Below are 17,020 nucleotides of genomic sequence, written 5' to 3' on the forward strand. Positions count from 1 at the left end.
CCCCTCGCCCACCAGGCTCGGCGGAGGCCCTTGCTCCCGGAGAGAACGGCGGCAGGGAAGCCGAGCTGCCTGGCAGCTGCCTGCCCTCTGCCTGCCACAAAGCCGCGCCAAATCCCAAAGAACTCCATGCAAAGGAGCGATATTCCCAAACGCCGGCTCTCCGCGCCCGGTGGGATGGCTGTTACGCACCCTCACTCAGCCAGGCTCTTTTTGTTCGTTTGCTTTTCCTTCCCTAAAAGCCCCGATCGCGCCCGGCCTTTGCCGTTTTCCCCCGGTGACAGCGCACAGGCCAGCAGCCGGCGTTTGGGGGGGGGGGGGGGCGCGAACACAGCCCCGGAGCTGTGCCGGGGCAGCTCGGCGCAGCCCCCCGCTGGGTTGCCGGGGAAGGGTCCCGCTCGGCCCGGCGACGCAGGGGGTGCTGCCCGCCCTCCGCAGCTCTGCCGCCGGCACGGGCTGAGGGCTCCTTCCCTCCCTCGTCAGCCGCCGTCCCCGCCGGCAGCGGGTAACGTTTAACGGCTTCGAGCCCGTTTCCCGGGCGAGCGGCGCGGTTTCCCGAGGCCCCGCGGGACGCTGCCCTCCCAACAAGCGCCGCCGTGATTTGGCAGCCGCTCGAACTCCCGACCTGTCTCTCCTCCCCGCATTGGCTGGATGCGGCCGGTGCCGGCCCGGGGCGGTGGCACCGGCCTCCCCCTGAGCCAGCCGGCGGGCGGCCGGTCCCTGCCTTCGCCGGGGGCTGGCGGGGTGGCGGGGGGGGGATGAAGCTCTCCTGGCTGGGCGTGGATGTCTCCCGGGTGCTGCACTTGGCCGCCGTCTTCTGCCTGACGTGCGTGCTGCTGAAGGCCATCCAGCTCTACCACCGGCGGCGGGAGCTGCTCAGGGCGCTGGCCGACTTCCCCGGCCACCCGACCCACTGGCTCTTCGGCCACGTCCACGAGGTAGGGCGAGAGACGGCTCTGCACTGCCCGGGGTGGGGGGAGCGGGAGTGCGGGGAGCAGTTTCCCCCCGGGGGGGGGGGGGGGGGATGATGCTGGTGGGACTCCTAGCCATGGTCCGGGAGAATTGCTTCTCCCAGTCCCGGGGGGGCGAGGGAAAGATGGGCACCCTTTTTCTCAGCCAGACAAACTGCTGTCTCGGCTTGTGATGCCCGGAGGACAGCGCACGCAGGCTGCTGCAGAACGCGCGGTGGAAGGAGGTGGGAGCTGGCTCGCAAGCAAAGGACGCGGTAATGGAACGTGGCGTGGGCCAGCTCGTCCCGGGGTGTAAGCCGGCATTGGTGCTGGAGGCAGCAGAGCCACGCTGCCGTGTGCCGGGGCGAAGGCTCCGCTGTCACCTCTCTGCTCCTGTGAAAGCCAGGGCACGGCCCTGCAGCAGCGCCCTGCTCCCACCATCCAGAGGCACCTTCCTTCCCTTCCCAGCTCGCATCGGCTTCGTGGCCAGGTGAGCCAGACAGGGCGCTGATCATTCTGAGTCACGTTTAAGCCATAAAACGCATCCCGGGTATAGCATCCGGCACAGGGGCCACAGATGGTTTTAAGGTTCCATTAAAGCCCTGGCTAACTAAACCCGCGTACATAACTTGTTCTGTGCACTCGTGGCGCGGATGCCTGTTCCCCGAGGTGTGCGCTTGCCCACACAGGTCAGCGTGGCTGCCTCGGCAAACAGATTTGCACCACTCATTGGCAGCTTCACGAGGAGTAACTGAACTGCCTGACGTGAAAAGGCTTTTCCGTACATGCTAAAGGCTGCTTCAAACCGCCCTGACCTCTCCTGGGCTCTGCTGATGTCCTGCCCTGGCCAAATCTGTGGCACATTAAATAACTGGCACCCTGAAAAGTGGCTGGGAAGTCGGGGAGGGGAGCTCTTAAGGCTCGTTTCTGTGCCGTGCCAGCCCCAGTTTTGCTGCGCTGGACGGGACAGGCAGTCTTTTGGCAATGTAAGCATGAAGATGGGCCAGTTCAGGGCTTTGTTGCGCTGCCAGTTAGACTTTAAAACTGCAGTAAAATGAAGTATGTTTGCCTGTTTGTCAGTTGTGACTCTTTATCCCGGAATGGGATTTAACCATTTGCGCCAATCACTTGCTTCCATCGTGGCTAGGTTATTCACGGCTAGACTTTTACCTCAGACAGTATTTTTTGAAGAATTCCTGTTTTGCAAATTTAATAATTTGCTGATGAAATGCCGCTGAATTCCCCAGAGCCCAACAGTTCATTGAGCCAGTGAGGAAACTGGCACTGCTCTGGGCACATGCTGAATACAAAGTTTACACCCACCTCGGAGGAGGACCTGAGAGCTGTATTCAGGGAGACCACTGACATTTCCTATTCTGTTGGTTTAAAGGGATTAATTGCCAGTTTTGATTCAGGTCAGTTTAGTATCTCAAATAGCTTTGTCATGCTTTGGGTGGGTCTCCTGGGAATACATCACTTTGTTTTAAAGCATTCTTAGGTATTAGTCTCTGCTTATCCAAATCACTCGGTAGAAATGACATTAAATATCCGGAGAGGTTGTGTAGAGCTGTTCAGTCTCACTGCAGCAGCACTACTTAGTTAAAACCCGGAGTGCCAGCCCCGAGGTGGCCAAACCGACTTCCAATGGCCACGGTTGGTGGGAAGCAGAGGAGAGCGGGCTCGCTGCCCCGCGGGCGCAGGGGGGCTGTCGGTCCCTCGGCAGCCCTTCGCCCGCATCTGCCCTGTGCGGGTGGCTGGCGGAGGGGAGCCAGCCTGGTTCTGACGGAGCAGGGCGCAGCTTCGTGCTCAGATTTCAGCTCCTGTGTTTTCTGTTTCATTTGCTATCGGCACGCAGTCATTAGAAGTGCCTTTAAGCGCCTCTTCCCAGATGCTTTTAGCGTTGGATCTATTTCAAAACTTGCATTTCTGTGTGAGATCAGGCTATTACCTTTCTTCCTTAGACCCAAGTGGGGGTTATACTTTTCTTTTCAAGCCCCCAAGGGAGGAAGAAGTGGAAGTGATGGTCTTTCATGCAGAGCCTGGTAGCTGGAGCCCTGGTTGAGAAGCAGGAGCTTTCCGTTCCTGTTCCTCTGCAGCCCACAGGATTTTACACCTTCTGCCCCAGGAGTGCTGGGCGCAGCAGGTGGAGGTTACTCACCTTGGAGGTAACCTTTCCTCTCAAATAAACCCATCCCAACCTCTGCAAACACAGGGATGGTTCTTGATAGCACAAACTGAGGCTGGTGCTCCAAAGCCAAGGTTGGATTCAAAGGCTTCTAGCGTTAGGACTTGTGCCAGCGAGGCTTGCTCAGCATCTCCCAATTACCTCCATTTATGCTTCCTGTGATTTCGTGATGGGAGGAAGCACAAGCAGACCTATCAAAGGTACTTTCACGTGTTCAAGTGTCACTCAACCAAAGGCGCCTTGCCAAGCCCTGCTTCTGCTGGCATTGCCAAAGGGGCGGGCGCTAGGGAGGGCTGCCTCCTTTTACTCCAAAACTTGATCCCTGCAACCAGAGAAATTGATAGTTCTCTTTAATAAGTCCAAAATCTTGAACTTGAGCAAGAGAAGTTGAACGACAACCTTCTATCATAAATGATAACTGGATGTAGTTCGTCATTCTGCCAAATGCGAGAGACGTGGGGGACGTGCTGCAGGGACCCCCCCGGCTCACAAGGAAGGGGGCTCAGCCTTGGAGCACGGAGCCTGGACCTGCTCCCACTCAGCCTACGTGGTCCCCTGGCAGACGCCCCATGGTTCCTGAGCATCCCCTCCGAGACAAACCTGACGTGTGTGATTATTTGAGTAGAAGCCATCTTCCAGGTTGAGAAACACTAGCCAAACTAAAAGCTGAGCTGAGATAACTCAGCACCGAAGCAATTGAGCAAATATTCACTGGACTCAGTCAATGAGGTGACTTTGTGGCTGATTTCTGTGCCAGTATCCAGATGTAATTAAACTTCAAGCTTCAAGTCAAAGCAGCAGCTATGTCAGCCCTAGCTCACCAAAATCCTTCCCCCTGCATATTGTGGCAGAGTAGTTTCTGTTCAAAGAAAAGAGAATTCTTACACAGTTTTGTCTCCATGATCTTTTTTTCTCTGCTTGTGACTTTGGAACTTTCCACTGATCTTTCCACTTGTTCTTTGGCTATTGCCTGTTTAATATACAATGCTGGCTGAAAAAGCAATAAAACGGTGATCACTTTTGAAGAGTGAACCTGCCAGTGCTGCCAATACGAACGCTGGTACTCACGTTATTCCTCAGCATGCAGCTTCCAAGGACCGGAGATGAATCTTTCTGGGAACACCAGCCCTTCGTCACCTATTAAATTCAATTCCTGGAAATCAATGAAATCTTAATCTGATGTTATTAACCACTGTCCCCTCTGCTGTAAACTCCGTTGGTGACTGTGGACTCATTCTGTTGAATTTTACGTGGACACTGGCCTTCTCCAGCTAAATGGCTGGAGGAAGCGGTGGCCCAGGTTTCCCGGTCAGGAGGCATCATTGCACTGGGACAGACACAGCAGTGATGCCATGGACTGCTGTAAAAGTGCTGCTGTATTTTCTCATGACTGCAGGTGCTAATTGCTCAGCCACATGCAAGTGAGGACATATTTGAACATCACAAAATGCAGAGGCTGTCTGGGCAAATCTGTGTCGTCTTTGGGGTGGCCATGGAAAAAGAGCAGAAAACGTATGTGCGCTGATAGGCACCACCACTGTCCCTAAGGATGTTCTCCATGGTTAGGGTCAATTGATAAGGAAGAATTATTTTATATGAGGTTTAAAAGTAACAAGCGTCTCTACTTCTGATGCTCTGCGAACCCAGAGGGACAGCAATTTGTTTGCCATTACCTGGTTTTGTGATACAGAAAGACCTTGAGCTTTTTAAGACAGTGGTTTGGGAGATTATTTATTTTTTCCTCTGAATCTAAGTATTCTTTCTCTTTTTACTTCCCCACAACTACAGTTTCTCAAGGAGGAAGAGGTGCTGGACAAGGTGGAGATATGGGCACAGAAGTACCTATACGCTCACCCTCTCTGGTTCGGGAGTTTCTCAGCATTCCTGGTTGTCACCGATCCCGACTATGCCAAGGCTCTGTTGGCCAGAGGAGGTGAGAAGATGATGCCTTCAGCTGTGGAGCAACAACTATAGCCTGCAGATTTCCCATGCCAGCCTAAAAATTCATAGCAAGGCAGGATTTTGCAGAGAGGTTGTCTTGCAGAAATCATCTAAAGGCACAGAGAGATATCCCTCCTTCATGCCATGCCCTTGGTGCTTCAGGCACAGGGCTGTGGAGGTGACCGGGGCCCCTCCAAATCTGGCAAATCAAACTTCCTCAAGTGCTCCTTGAAAAGTTATCTATCTTCTCAGTGCCTGACCCCAGCAAGGAGAAGACAGCTGGAAGCTTTTTTCTTGGCTCAGACCCCTGGCTCCTACTGCGGAGCCGTATCTTTAGTGCATCCAGAGAGAAAGATATTAAACAGTGCTGTCTGGGAGGGTTAATAATTTATCACACAGCAGACTTTGGACCACCAGTATTCTTGTTTATTCCAGTCTGGGCATCTGCTTTTATATGTGTTTCTTGCAGCTAGGCCAAACAGTGTTGTTTTGTTGTGAAATACTGATTAATTCTGCAGGGATGCCACCAATTTGGCTTCATACCCAATCAAGAGTGAGAGCCCAGAGGGAGCTTTCATGTGCAAACCAGTGGGTTGATGCTACTGAAACATTTACCATTTTATTTTCTCTTTCTTGATGATTTTTTTACAGATCCCAAGGACAACATCAGCTATAAACACCTTGTCCCATGGATCGGTATGTATTCTCAGGTCTTTGCCTACCAGGAATGATTCTGAAGTTAGTCAAGAACATGCTATAAATAAACAGCATTGTGCTTGTTCCTTGATGCAGTTATAGCTTAAGACTTCCTGAAATATTTATGTTTATTGGAAAAGGTGCTAAAATAACGCTATTTTTCATGATTCGAGGATAGAAGGTTCAGACATAGTCATACGTACAAATGACAACGACTTACGTGTCCGTAGTTAACGAAGGGCGGTGACGGGAGAAGTTCAGATTCAGTGGAGGAGGACTGGTGAAAAATGCATCTGCTGATCTGAACTTCTGGGCTCCAGCAGTGTTGCTGTTTCTTTTCAGAGGCAGCACTGTGTTGTTTCGGTGAGCAGGGCTCTGCTCAGCCCTGGGAACCCTGGAGCTGACAGCAACATTTGGAAATGCTCTCTCATAGCAGCTCAGACAGCAGATTTAATCACGCTCCTTGTAGGCAGAGGCTGTGTCTGCAGGCAGGTGAAAGCAGTCTGCTTGTGCCAAGCAAAACATGCCTTGACTGTGTTTCCCCAGGGAACGGGTTGCTGATCTTACACGGGCCAAAATGGCACCAACATCGAAAACTCCTGACTCCAGGGTTTCATTACGACATCTTGAAACCGTACGTGGCCCTGATGGCAGAGTCTACTAACGTGATGCTGGTAGGATTCATACCTGATGCTCCTCTCTCTGCCCTGTTTTCTTTTCCCTGATCCTGACTGTTTAGTAGGTAAATGCTGGAGCCGGGTTTCGTTGCAGTGCCCTTATTCACAACCTGGTAATTGTAAGGATAGGCTGTAGCAGTCAAGGTTTCTGAGCCACCACAAATCCCTGCCTGTGGTCTGGACGGAACAAGCAGGTTGAGCCTCCCTGCGGGGACTATGTCTCTGGTGCTGCTTTGGGCTCTGTGGCTAAGGTTGGAGAATTAATGTTAGTGCTGTCCCCAAATCTCAGTCCCAACTGCAACTTCTTATAGGGTGTTTTTGTAAATGAAGAATTGAAGTAAATAAAGGTCCATAATAAATCCCCAGAATATAAAGGTTGGAGCAGAGCTATACTGTGACCTAAGGTTAAAGGGTATCATTTGCTATCAACATACCCATGACTGGATTGCAATCCCTGCCTTGCCTCATACACAGTGAAACTGCACTGTTCTCCCATCCATCAGTGCCGGGTGTGATGGAAACCAGTGTGAATTACAGGTGAGGTGCACCAGCCTTTGTGCACATGGACCAGCAGGAGTCTGGGTGCCAGAAGTATTCCTCCTCCTTTGCCTCCCTCCATCCAATCCCCCCAGCAGATCCACATGGATCCTGGCTGTCCTCCCTCCCACCGGCCAAGGGAACGGCCAGGAGCCAGGGGCTGAAGAGCCAGGAGAGCTTTTGCAATGCACACTAGTGCCTGGCAGTTTATAATTCCTCCCAGACAATGCAAAGTGCCTATTGTGGGAGCCCATGCCACCAGGTGGCAATCGTTGTATGTGCTAAGGACATAAGTCTGTCCATATAAGCCTGGTTTCATGCTGTGGGAGCTCAGATGTGACTGTGCTCCTCCATCTCCTCCCTTTCTCAGCTTTTGAGTCCACTGGTTCCTTACAGCCATGAAGGGACAGGGGATTCAACATCATTTCATGTCTGCCAGGCAAGAGAGACACTATTTATAGTTTCTCTAGGGATCCCCTATGGGAAGAGTTGAGCAAGAGCTCCTATATTATATGCTGGAAAAACACAGTGTGAGAGAGATCGTGAGATGGAAGCTTGAGTCTTAGACACCAAAGGCACCAAAGTCACATGTGCTTGTGAGAAAGAGATAGAAGAACACAGACTTGGTGAAGCCCCATGCCAACATACGCTGCTCTTGTGCGGGAAACACACTGCACCCTAAGAAATACTTTGGTAACACACCCCATCACCCAGCAATGCATCCATCCTGGGCTCCTCCGGGGTGCCTTGGTGCCTTTGCCCCAGGGTAGGGTGTACCAAGGCTCACTGCTGCCAGGATTCAAGAGTAGCAGCTGCCTGAGGCAAATCTTGTATTAATAATCCCGCTCTTAGCTTCCTTCCTCGGGGATTTTGACGGCAACTAAGAGATCCTCTTCTTTTTTCCATTTCTCTGGGACATATCCCTAGCTGAGCACTCGTTAACCAGAAAGTGAATGTAGATCGCGCAGAACTGTCCCTTATGTTCTCATTTCTGTCTGCTTTGTGTCCTAGGATAAATGGGAGCAGCTGATCACAGATGGGAAACCAGTGGAACTCTTTGAGCATGTCAGCTTGATGACTCTCGATAGCATCATGAAATGTGCCTTCAGTTGTCACAGCAACTGCCAGACCAACAGGTCAGTGCTGGCTGCCCCAAACCCTGGCAGAAAGTTCACAGCTCCGAAGGGAAGCGGGCAAATTGCTTGTCATGATGCTCCCAAATTTACAAACTTCCACCATTTCCCTCTCCCCAGGAAAAACACCTACATCCAGGCTGTCTATGACCTATGCCTCATGGTGCACCAGCGCCTCCGCATCTTCCCCTACCACAATGACATCATTTACTGGCTCAGCCCCCACGGATATCGGTTCAGGAAGGTCTGCCAGCTCGCTCATGACCACACAGGTATTCCCTGCCTTCGTCTTCTCCCAAAGCCTTTGAGCAGGTTGGGTGCTGGCTGACCAGAGGCAGTCGAGTTACCTCCTTGCCCATGCAGTGATCCTGCCCGGAGGCTCGGAGCCGGGATCCAAGCAGAGCATCACCTTGCAGCAGTGGTCCAATCTAGGCATGAAGCAAGGGGTTCTCACAGCTCCTGGATTATTAAACTGGACTAACGGAGGAATTTCCCTCTGGGAACGCTCCTGTTAAATGAGCTCAGACTGGTGAGACAAGGCATGAGTGCTGCAAGCAACACCGATGCAAGGAATGATTTTCCTTTCCAGGCCAGGTGTGATTTTAATGCAGGAGGGGTGCGTAAAATAGGCTGAGGAGCCTGTGGTGGACAAAAAAGTTTGCAGAAAAGGATGGCAATGTGCACGGCATTTGTCGCTGTGCTGCTGAAAAAGCCAAACTGCCTGGGATGCAGAAGCATACGTGGCAAATGCATCATGGACGGAGTGGTGGTCACCCCCGTGGGTGAGCTTTGCATTCACAGGGCGATTTTGCTGCTCAGCATCTCCGGCCCTGCTGAACCTTTAACTCTTTCTTTCCCAGACAAGGTGATCCATGAGCGAAAGGAATCCCTTAAAGATGAACAGGAATTTGAAAAGATCCAGAAGAAGAGACATTTGGACTTCTTGGACATTCTGCTGTGTGCCAAAGTGAGTGGTGAGGAGTGGGTGTGCGGCGGGGCAGCAGGGTGCAAAAGCCAGTCAGTCTTTGCAGGGGTGCCACAAGCCACCAGAGACCCTCAGGACTGCACAAGCCATTAAAATAAATTAGCCCAGTCCTGCCCAGTTGAGGAGGGGCCATGGTGGTCCAATTTTCCATCACTGAAATGTTGGTAGCACCTGTTGGGGAATACAACACGCAGAGGGATTTCATAGTCCTGGTGGTTTAATATGGGGGGGATAAAGGGATTTATAAGTGAAGGAAAAGGGCCCCTGAATTCACTCTAAACAGAGATTGATTTTGTTTATACATATCCCAGGGGCATCACCACCCCGCTTTGCAATAGCTGAAAGAAAATAATGGTCCCTCCTGGGATATTATATTTTATATATATATAAGGGCCACTATAATATTTAGATATATATATAATCTATATTATCTGTATTATCTATATTATCTACATTATATTTTTTATATATGTATTATATATTATATATGTATGGGCCACTGAAAGTGTCTCTGGACTGTTAGGATGAGAACGGAGCTGGACTGTCCGATGAGGACCTGCGTGCTGAGGTGGACACATTCATGTTTGAGGGCCACGATACGACAGCCAGCGGGATCTCCTGGCTCTTGTACTGCCTGGCATCACACCCTGAGCACCAGGCACGGTGCCGGGAGGAGATCCAGGGGATCCTGGGGCACCGGGAGACACTTCAGTGGTAAGGTTGCACATTTCTTCAGCTGGTAACTTTTCTCCCATCGCTGTCATTTCTAAGCGAGCAAATGTCTTCAGGGCTCGAAAGCTGGGCTGCTAAAGGTTGCTGCGTGCACAGGGACTTCGTAGGATGGAGCAGATACTGCATCCTTCAGCTAAATCTGCCTCCCTGCCCTTCAGGGCCTCACAGCTCATCTTACCAGGGCAGACACAAGAAAAGGGTCAGACCAGGAGGGACATGCTGGATGCCATGCCAAGACCTGGGCCGCCAACATCACTCTTTGCTCTCTCCTGTTTTCTCGCCACAGGACGTTGTAGTCGTGGCTTTTCACCTTTTCCTGTCACTTTGCACTTGAGCTTGTTCAGAGGTTGTTAAGGTTGTTCAGAGGCGTCTTGGGGACCCCAGCCTGCAGCAGCCTGCGGTCGGACGTTGCGGGTCCCTCCGTACGCCCCATCTGTTGCAAAAGGGGGTCTGCCCAGGGGGATGACGGCTGTGGGGCAAGGGGCCTCCTGGCACAGGGCAGCGGGGGGAGCGGGGAGCTCAGCCTGCCTCTGTCCCGGCAGGGAGGACCTGGGCAAGATGACTTACAGCACCATGTGCATCAGGGAGAGCCTTCGCCTTTACCCACCGGTGCCCGGCGTGTCCCGGCAGCTCAGCAAACCCATCACCTTCCCCGATGGACGCACCTTGCCAGAAGGTCTGTAAATCCCATTCTTCCTTCACAAAATTGTGCTCTTGGACATCTCGCCGCCTGCCGCAGAGCAGAGGCGGCAGCCCTGCCTCTGTGACCTGCTCCTTGCTGGCGCAGACGTTCAGAGAGGACTGTGTAGATGTCGGCATCCCATTGATAGACCGAGGTCTGGGCTGGGTGGTGGCATCCCAGTGACATCCTTCCTGCCACCACCACTATAGGGCAGCCGTGCCAGTGCCAAAAGCCCCTTGTCATCCTGGCCAAGCACAAACTCATGGTTCACCCATTTGGGCAAACTGCAGGCACAGGGGGATGGGGACCAGTCCCATCCTGACTTGCGGCATGGGAATTGCCCTGTGCTTCTCCATTCCTTCTCTGATTTGGCACACAAGCGGGCAGCGTCAGGGTGGGGACGATGTGCCTATGGTGCCGGTGCCTTCCTCGTTTCCACCTTTTGCCTGCTTACAACTAAACAAACGGAAAATATTTAGTTTTTTCTGAAGCCAATGACAAAACCCTCATTGGTGTCCAGTTGACAGATAAGACCATGATGACTTAGACAGACCTTTGTGTGAGCACGCTGCACCTTCCCTTTGGTTTCTTTGTCACTGAGCCCTTTTCTCCTCCTCGATTGCTTCACAGGCAGCATTGCCGCGATAAGCATTTATCTCATTCACAGAAACCCTGCAGTATGGAAAGACCCTTTGGTGAGTTTTCTTTTGCCCTTCTAATAATTTTCCCCTTTATGCTGTGCCTCTACCAATGTCCCCTTCACCTATTAGCAGGAGAGCAGAGCCCCCACTTGCTCCCAAACGTCTTTGCCCATGGGAATCATGCTGAGAAGCAACCACCTTGCGTTAGTCTCAGCCAGCGGTGGCACAGGGCAGTCAGAGAGCAGCGTTAGGCTGGGTGCTGCCCAAAGAGTAAGACAAAGTGCTGCGAAGAGCTTGTTGTATTAACAGGCAAAAAGATGATTTTTTGCTCAGCCTACAGGTGGAGAATTGAAACGTGGCTCCCTGGTTTTCATCGTATCTATGTCTGGTTTACCTTGGCAACACCGTTGCCAGGCTCGGTGGAAAGCAAGGGAGTTTGGTTTATGAGTTTCAGTCCATCTCAGAATGAATTCTCTCTCCAATGGGGTTGTTCAGAAATTATGGGGTGTCACACTTCTGAAGATACTAGTCAGTACTGTGTTCCTTGAATAATTGTTTTTACTTGCTGCGTATTCTTCATTTCCAGGTGTTTGACCCTTTGCGGTTTTCCCCGGAGAACATCTCTGGCAGACACTCTCATGCCTTTCTGCCTTTTTCTGCTGGAATGAGGTAAAGTGTATTGAATGCTGAAGGAGTAGCGTGGAGAGAAAACATGCATCCCTGGAAACTGCTCAGCCCTAGAAATGTGTGCTGCTGTTATAATTGCTATCAGGGAAGCACTCACAGAGTGCTTTCAGAGACCGCTGCCTGAAGTTCTGGTCCTGCAGCGTTAAACAGTTCAGGAGCATATAACAAGCGTTTGTGCTGCAGAGGGATTCTGATACCAGCAGGCAAGATGGGAAGGAAACATCTCCAGGCCACTCCTGGGGACCAGGAACCAGGTCCCAAAGCTGTGGAGAATCCTGCTGGCATCATGTGGGGAGCCTGCAGCATCCTGGGCTTACCTGCTCTCCTCCTCTCCTTGGTGCAGAGACCCCATCTCACCCCCCCGCCCTTTGATTCCCGCTTCTCCCCTGCTCCCAATCCCTCCCTTCGCCCTGTGCTCACCCCGCCAAGGCAAACACATTGCAGACCCTCCTGCTTGGAGACCCACCACCTCGGCTCTGCTGGCCTCTCCTTTGGCTTCCCCATCTCCCCTCCCTCTCCATGCTCATTGAACACACATCCAGGAGCTCCCGATGCTCCCCCAGATTCCCTCTGCTCGGCCCATGTCCCTGCTTTTGCCACCCAAAATAGTGCCTGGGGCCTCCAGAGCTGCAGAGGGCAGGGGTTGTGTACTGGTTTGAGAGGGCTGGGATCCAGCCGTGGGGGTTTATTGGTGCCCAGCACTGAGGCGGAGTGGCTGAGCTGCTCTGTTTTACCCCAGGAACTGCATTGGGCAGCAGTTTGCCATGAACGAGATGAAGGTGGCGCTGGCTTTGACCCTGCTCCGCTTCGAGCTCTCACCCGACCCCACCAACCCTCCCTGCAAAATACCTCAGATCATCCTTCGCTCCAAGAATGGGATTCACCTGTATCTAAAGAAAATCCGCTGATGCTGGAAAACATCCTGCCTTTGCTGTATGGAGGGACCAAGCAGATGACAGGACAATGTTTCTCTGGGGCAAAAGGTGCAGGGCAGGATTTGGGGATGAGGATGCCTGATTTCTGTGCTTCTTCCACCAGCTGAAAGCCCTTTTTGGCCTGGGCCCAGGTAGCCTGGATGGCATTGCACAGACCCATTGCCATCTGCTCCACGAGCGCCAGTCGCGCAGCGGCCGGGCACGGCCATGCCTCTTTGCTGGCTGTCCCCTTGCCCTGCCGTAAGGGCTGGGAACATCTGCAGGTCCCACCAGCTTCCTCCTTACCAAATCCTGCCTTCGCACTCATGTCCTGGCCAAATTCGTGACCGTTCCCAGCCCTGCTCCGTCATCAGCGCCTTCCTCAGTGCCTAGAGGTCAGCCCTCCTGTCCTGCCGCAGGGACAGCCTGTGGCAGACCTCTGTCTCCTCGCACTCAATGGTCTCTGTTTTGTTGAAAACACTGATTCCAGTCTGGGCTCTGAAATTCTGCCTAAAGTGCAAAACTTCTGTAATTTTTGTGTTAATAATCCAATAATTAGTCCTGTAATAGCAGCTGTGTCAGTTTTTATTGCTGATGCTTGCCCACTTTGTCACAAATATGGTGTAGAACCCCTTTAGAAATGGGAAGTGGAAAGGAAACCCATGAGCAGCAAGAGACAACCCTGGGGGTGTCTGGCCGGGCCCCTGCCCATAGGTCTCCAGCCACAGCCAGGCAGCATCTCCTTCCATGGGCAATCCCTTAACAGGGGTCCAATGTGCAATCTTCATTTAAAACTGCAAGGGAGGAGTTCTGATAATTAGAAAGGGTTTTTTTTCTCTCTCTCTTTTTTTTTCTTTTTTTTTAATTTTCCTAAGCTGATAAAGTTAGGAGAGTTGTATGCTTGAGGTATGCTGGAGGACGCTAGTGAGCTGTCCTCTGCCTCTGCAGGAATCATTACTGGGGTAGGAAGTGTCAAATTGGGAAAACCCAAATGCTGCTGTTGCAATTAGCATTGTGGTGACATCAAGAGCAGTTCCAGCATCATGAGCAGGCTGCTGTGCAGCAAGACAGCAGCTGACTTCATACAGCTTTCATCTGCAGAGATAAGGCAGATAGAATGCAGCTGGGGAAACAGGAGGACCTTTTTGTGAGATACACTGTGCTACACTGTCAATACCACAAGGCCAGTCACTGTTGAGCCCCATTAACGGAAGGTTATATCAAACATAAGGTTTTGTCCAACTTTAATTTTAAGTGCACAATGGGTGCCTGTATTAAATGAGATAATACAAATAACTGGTGTCATCTCTCACTCTGACCATATTACCAACCCAGTAAAATGTCACACCAAAGGTGTCCTCAGAACAGTTGTAATTGAGAAGCTGCAAAAACCAGGCCGGTTTATTGTGCAAATAGGGTTGCCCATGCACCTCCTCTGCCACAGCACCCGTATCTCTAACCACAGCTGTATCCACAGCTACCGCCAAGCCCCCCCAAACCCCTCCTGTGTCCTCTCCGCTTACCTTTGTGCCAGCACATCCAGCCACCATCGATAAAACCTGCCTGCCGTGGGGTGCTCGCTTAGCCAAGCAGCCTCGAGAACATACATCCATCAGCCAGCTTCACCTCCGATCTCCATACCTCATGGTGCTCCAAGCACCCGAGCCACAAATTAGTTCCTCCTATGAGCAAAACCTCCAGGTTGCCCTGAAGTGACTGCTATGATTCAGTAATATCCCATTTCAGAAGAAATGGTAAAAGAAAGAAATCGCCTGCGTGCATGGGTAACATGAAGGACACGACTGCGTCAGCTGGCTTCGCCCTGAATTCAGCTACAACTTTGTTGAGCCTGAGTACACAAAAAACACCAAAAGATTCCCACCCTGCCATGGATTTGCATCCATAGTTTGTGAGGAGAAAAACTTGGGTCACTCCATATCCTGGAATAAGTTAAAGGAAAGCAGAAAGATTTCTCTCCTCCTGATGAGGTTTTGGTCCAGGAGGAAAGCAGCAAATGCACCTGGCTCAAACTTGCTCAGTCACAGCCTCTAGTCATATGGCAAGTAATAAGCTGATAAAAGCCAGTTTCTTCAGTTATGTTCAATCATATTTCAAGGTCACTGGGTAAAAGCCCATTGTGTAAAAGATGCAAACTCACCTCACCTCGGTTGCTAAACTAAGGCTGTTCCAGCTACAGCGGCTGAGGAGCTACATATCAGGGGTGATGCCAATATTCCCATGCAAACCCACAGTCGTCCTTGTACGCTGAGCAGACCCAGCGTGGTGAAGCTGGGCACAGAAGAGCTGTGCAGAGACCTGTCACAGCGACAGCAGGAGTGCTGTGCATGAAGCACGAATGGAAATGGCTGTGTATGAAAGCACTAGGCGGAATAACATAAAGCAAAGATTGCAAAAATGGCCTGTATCAATGACCAATGACACAAGTGACAGCAGTAAAACTGGTGACCGCTGAGGAAAGCGCTGTTTATATCAAGGCTGGTGGCCGCTGTGCCAAGAAGACCACGGTGCAGATAGCTTACCAGCAGAACACGTGTGCTCTGGTGGTAGGAAGATGGAGCAAGGTTGCATCACCTTGTACCTGCCATTCCTCTCCCTGTCTTTAATGGATTGTAACCCCTTAGCTTCCCATTTCAGGTGAGACCTGAGCTATAGATTGCCACCCAGTGAGCCGAGACAGTACCGAACCTCCAGGAAAGACGAGGTGCCAATCAAGCCCCTTTCCTCTCTTCTTCTGTGCTGAGACCTGAAGCAGTTTGTGATCAGACCACCACAGCCAGAGACTGAATGAACAAAACTGGCTGCAAATGAAGCTGGCCCTGCGCTGTGACCCACCTGAAACTCCTTTGCTCCTTATGGCCACGGAAAATGTACCCACAGAACTATTTTGCAGGGCCATGGAAACGCACAGACATCTCACCAGTGAGAACAGGAGCAAATCACAAGTGCAATTTAAAATTCACACTTAGAGTTTGCAAAGGACAGAGGATTTAAAGCTGAAGAAAGGCTTAGCGGCACCAGATATCTGGATTCAGCGCCTAAGTTTGATGTGCAGGGCTGTGCAGAGCTCAAGCCAACTAGGTGAGAGGACAACCTTTCGCTGTCATCATCACCTTGAGAAAGCAGCCGGAGAGCATCCGCCAGAACAGGCGGTTCATGCATCCTCAGCGCCAGGGGCCGTCGGCAGTGCTGGAAGCCTCCCCCAACCTCGTCCCTCCTGCATGCATCTTCACGAGTCCATCCTGCTCCTTGAGAGCACTACTGCTGCCTAGAAAGGGTTTGCAGGAAGACCTGCTATTTTTTAGGCAAAAGACATGAAAATCTGTGATATTGAATTGATAATTTAAAAAAAGAATAATTTTAAAATAAATAATAATAAATAAATAATAATTTAAAAAGTAAAGATTGCAGCAGGTTCTCACGGAAGAGCATGAATGGAGCTTAGGAAAGTGGGGAGCTCAGGGGCCAGCCTCAGCCGTCGGGATTACCCCACTTCCCTGAGCTGGTCTGGGTGGGTGAGCAGGGATTTCGGTATATGTCAGATTATTTTATACACCATACTGTCTGGCAAAAAAAGCACATGAAAAAACCAAGCATCAGGCCAGACTACAGTCTAATCCAATTATTATTTTCTGGGCTCAAAAGCGGAAGAGATCCAAATGCCATTTCTCTTTTCAAACTTCTTGTTCCTTTGAAAACCAGGACCTTTCAGAGGTAAACTCTCCCAGGAAGAAAAAATATTTCCTTCAGAAAAAATCAGAAACTTGTTGAACCCCATATTAGAATCTGAATAATGATGCTACTCCCTTCCTTTCTAATGTATTCGACCAAAAGAACAAATCTGAACGTATAATGAGAAAGATATATTTTGAAAATACGTTTAAGCTTTTGTGTGAAGGCAGTCCTTGTCAAATGGCAGCTCAATCAGCACACAGTTTTAGCGGTTGCCCTCATTTATATACATGAGGATCAGGACTCTAGAAAGTAAAATGAAAATAAGATTTTGCAGTAAATGTGCTTTTCCATGTGCTTTTCCGTCTCTATTCCCTGCTCTTCAGCAATGTTGGCTTTCCGCCTGTGCCAGGAAAACCGAATCCCAGTTCAACTTATTTTCGCTTCTGAGTTAATCCAATTTATTTTGGCCTGAGCCAGCTCCTCTCGAAGAAGCGGGAACGTCGGCACGACGGTGCGGCACCCGCTTTGCAGGGGATGCTCGCTGCGGCTGCAGCCCCTGCGCTGGGGCAG

General features: G+C 51.1%; 1 protein-coding gene across 1 annotated transcript; it reads left to right on the forward strand.

Annotated features, from left to right (window-relative positions):
* Positions 1-569: 569 nt before the first annotated feature.
* Positions 570-13,329, forward strand: LOC115349130 (cytochrome P450 4B1). The gene is made up of 12 exons (XM_030032944.2): positions 570-935; positions 4,921-5,065; positions 5,725-5,769; positions 6,316-6,443; positions 7,995-8,119; positions 8,237-8,388; positions 8,977-9,083; positions 9,625-9,815; positions 10,376-10,509; positions 11,146-11,210; positions 11,743-11,825; positions 12,583-13,329. Exons 1-12 carry the CDS (start codon positions 756-758, stop codon positions 12,749-12,751), a joined length of 1,524 nt encoding a protein of 507 aa, XP_029888804.1. The 5' UTR covers positions 570-755; the 3' UTR covers positions 12,752-13,329.
* The last annotated feature ends 3,691 nt before the right edge of the window (positions 13,330-17,020 follow it).

Source organism: Aquila chrysaetos, chromosome 12 (assembly GCF_900496995.4).
Source record: "Aquila chrysaetos chrysaetos chromosome 12, bAquChr1.4, whole genome shotgun sequence".
Classification (NCBI taxonomy): domain Eukaryota; kingdom Metazoa; phylum Chordata; class Aves; order Accipitriformes; family Accipitridae; genus Aquila; species Aquila chrysaetos.

Excerpts from the sequence above, each read along its gene's own strand:
- LOC115349130 (XM_030032944.2), top strand. The coding sequence starts at position 756 with ATGAAGCTCTCCTGGCTGGGCGTGGATGTCTCCCGGGTGCTGCACTTG. Across the intron at positions 5,770-6,315 it reads ACACCTTGTCCCATGGATCG|GGAACGGGTTGCTGATCTTA; the intron begins GTATGTATTCTC and ends GTGTTTCCCCAG. Across the intron at positions 9,816-10,375 it reads CACCGGGAGACACTTCAGTG|GGAGGACCTGGGCAAGATGA; the intron begins GTAAGGTTGCAC and ends CTGTCCCGGCAG.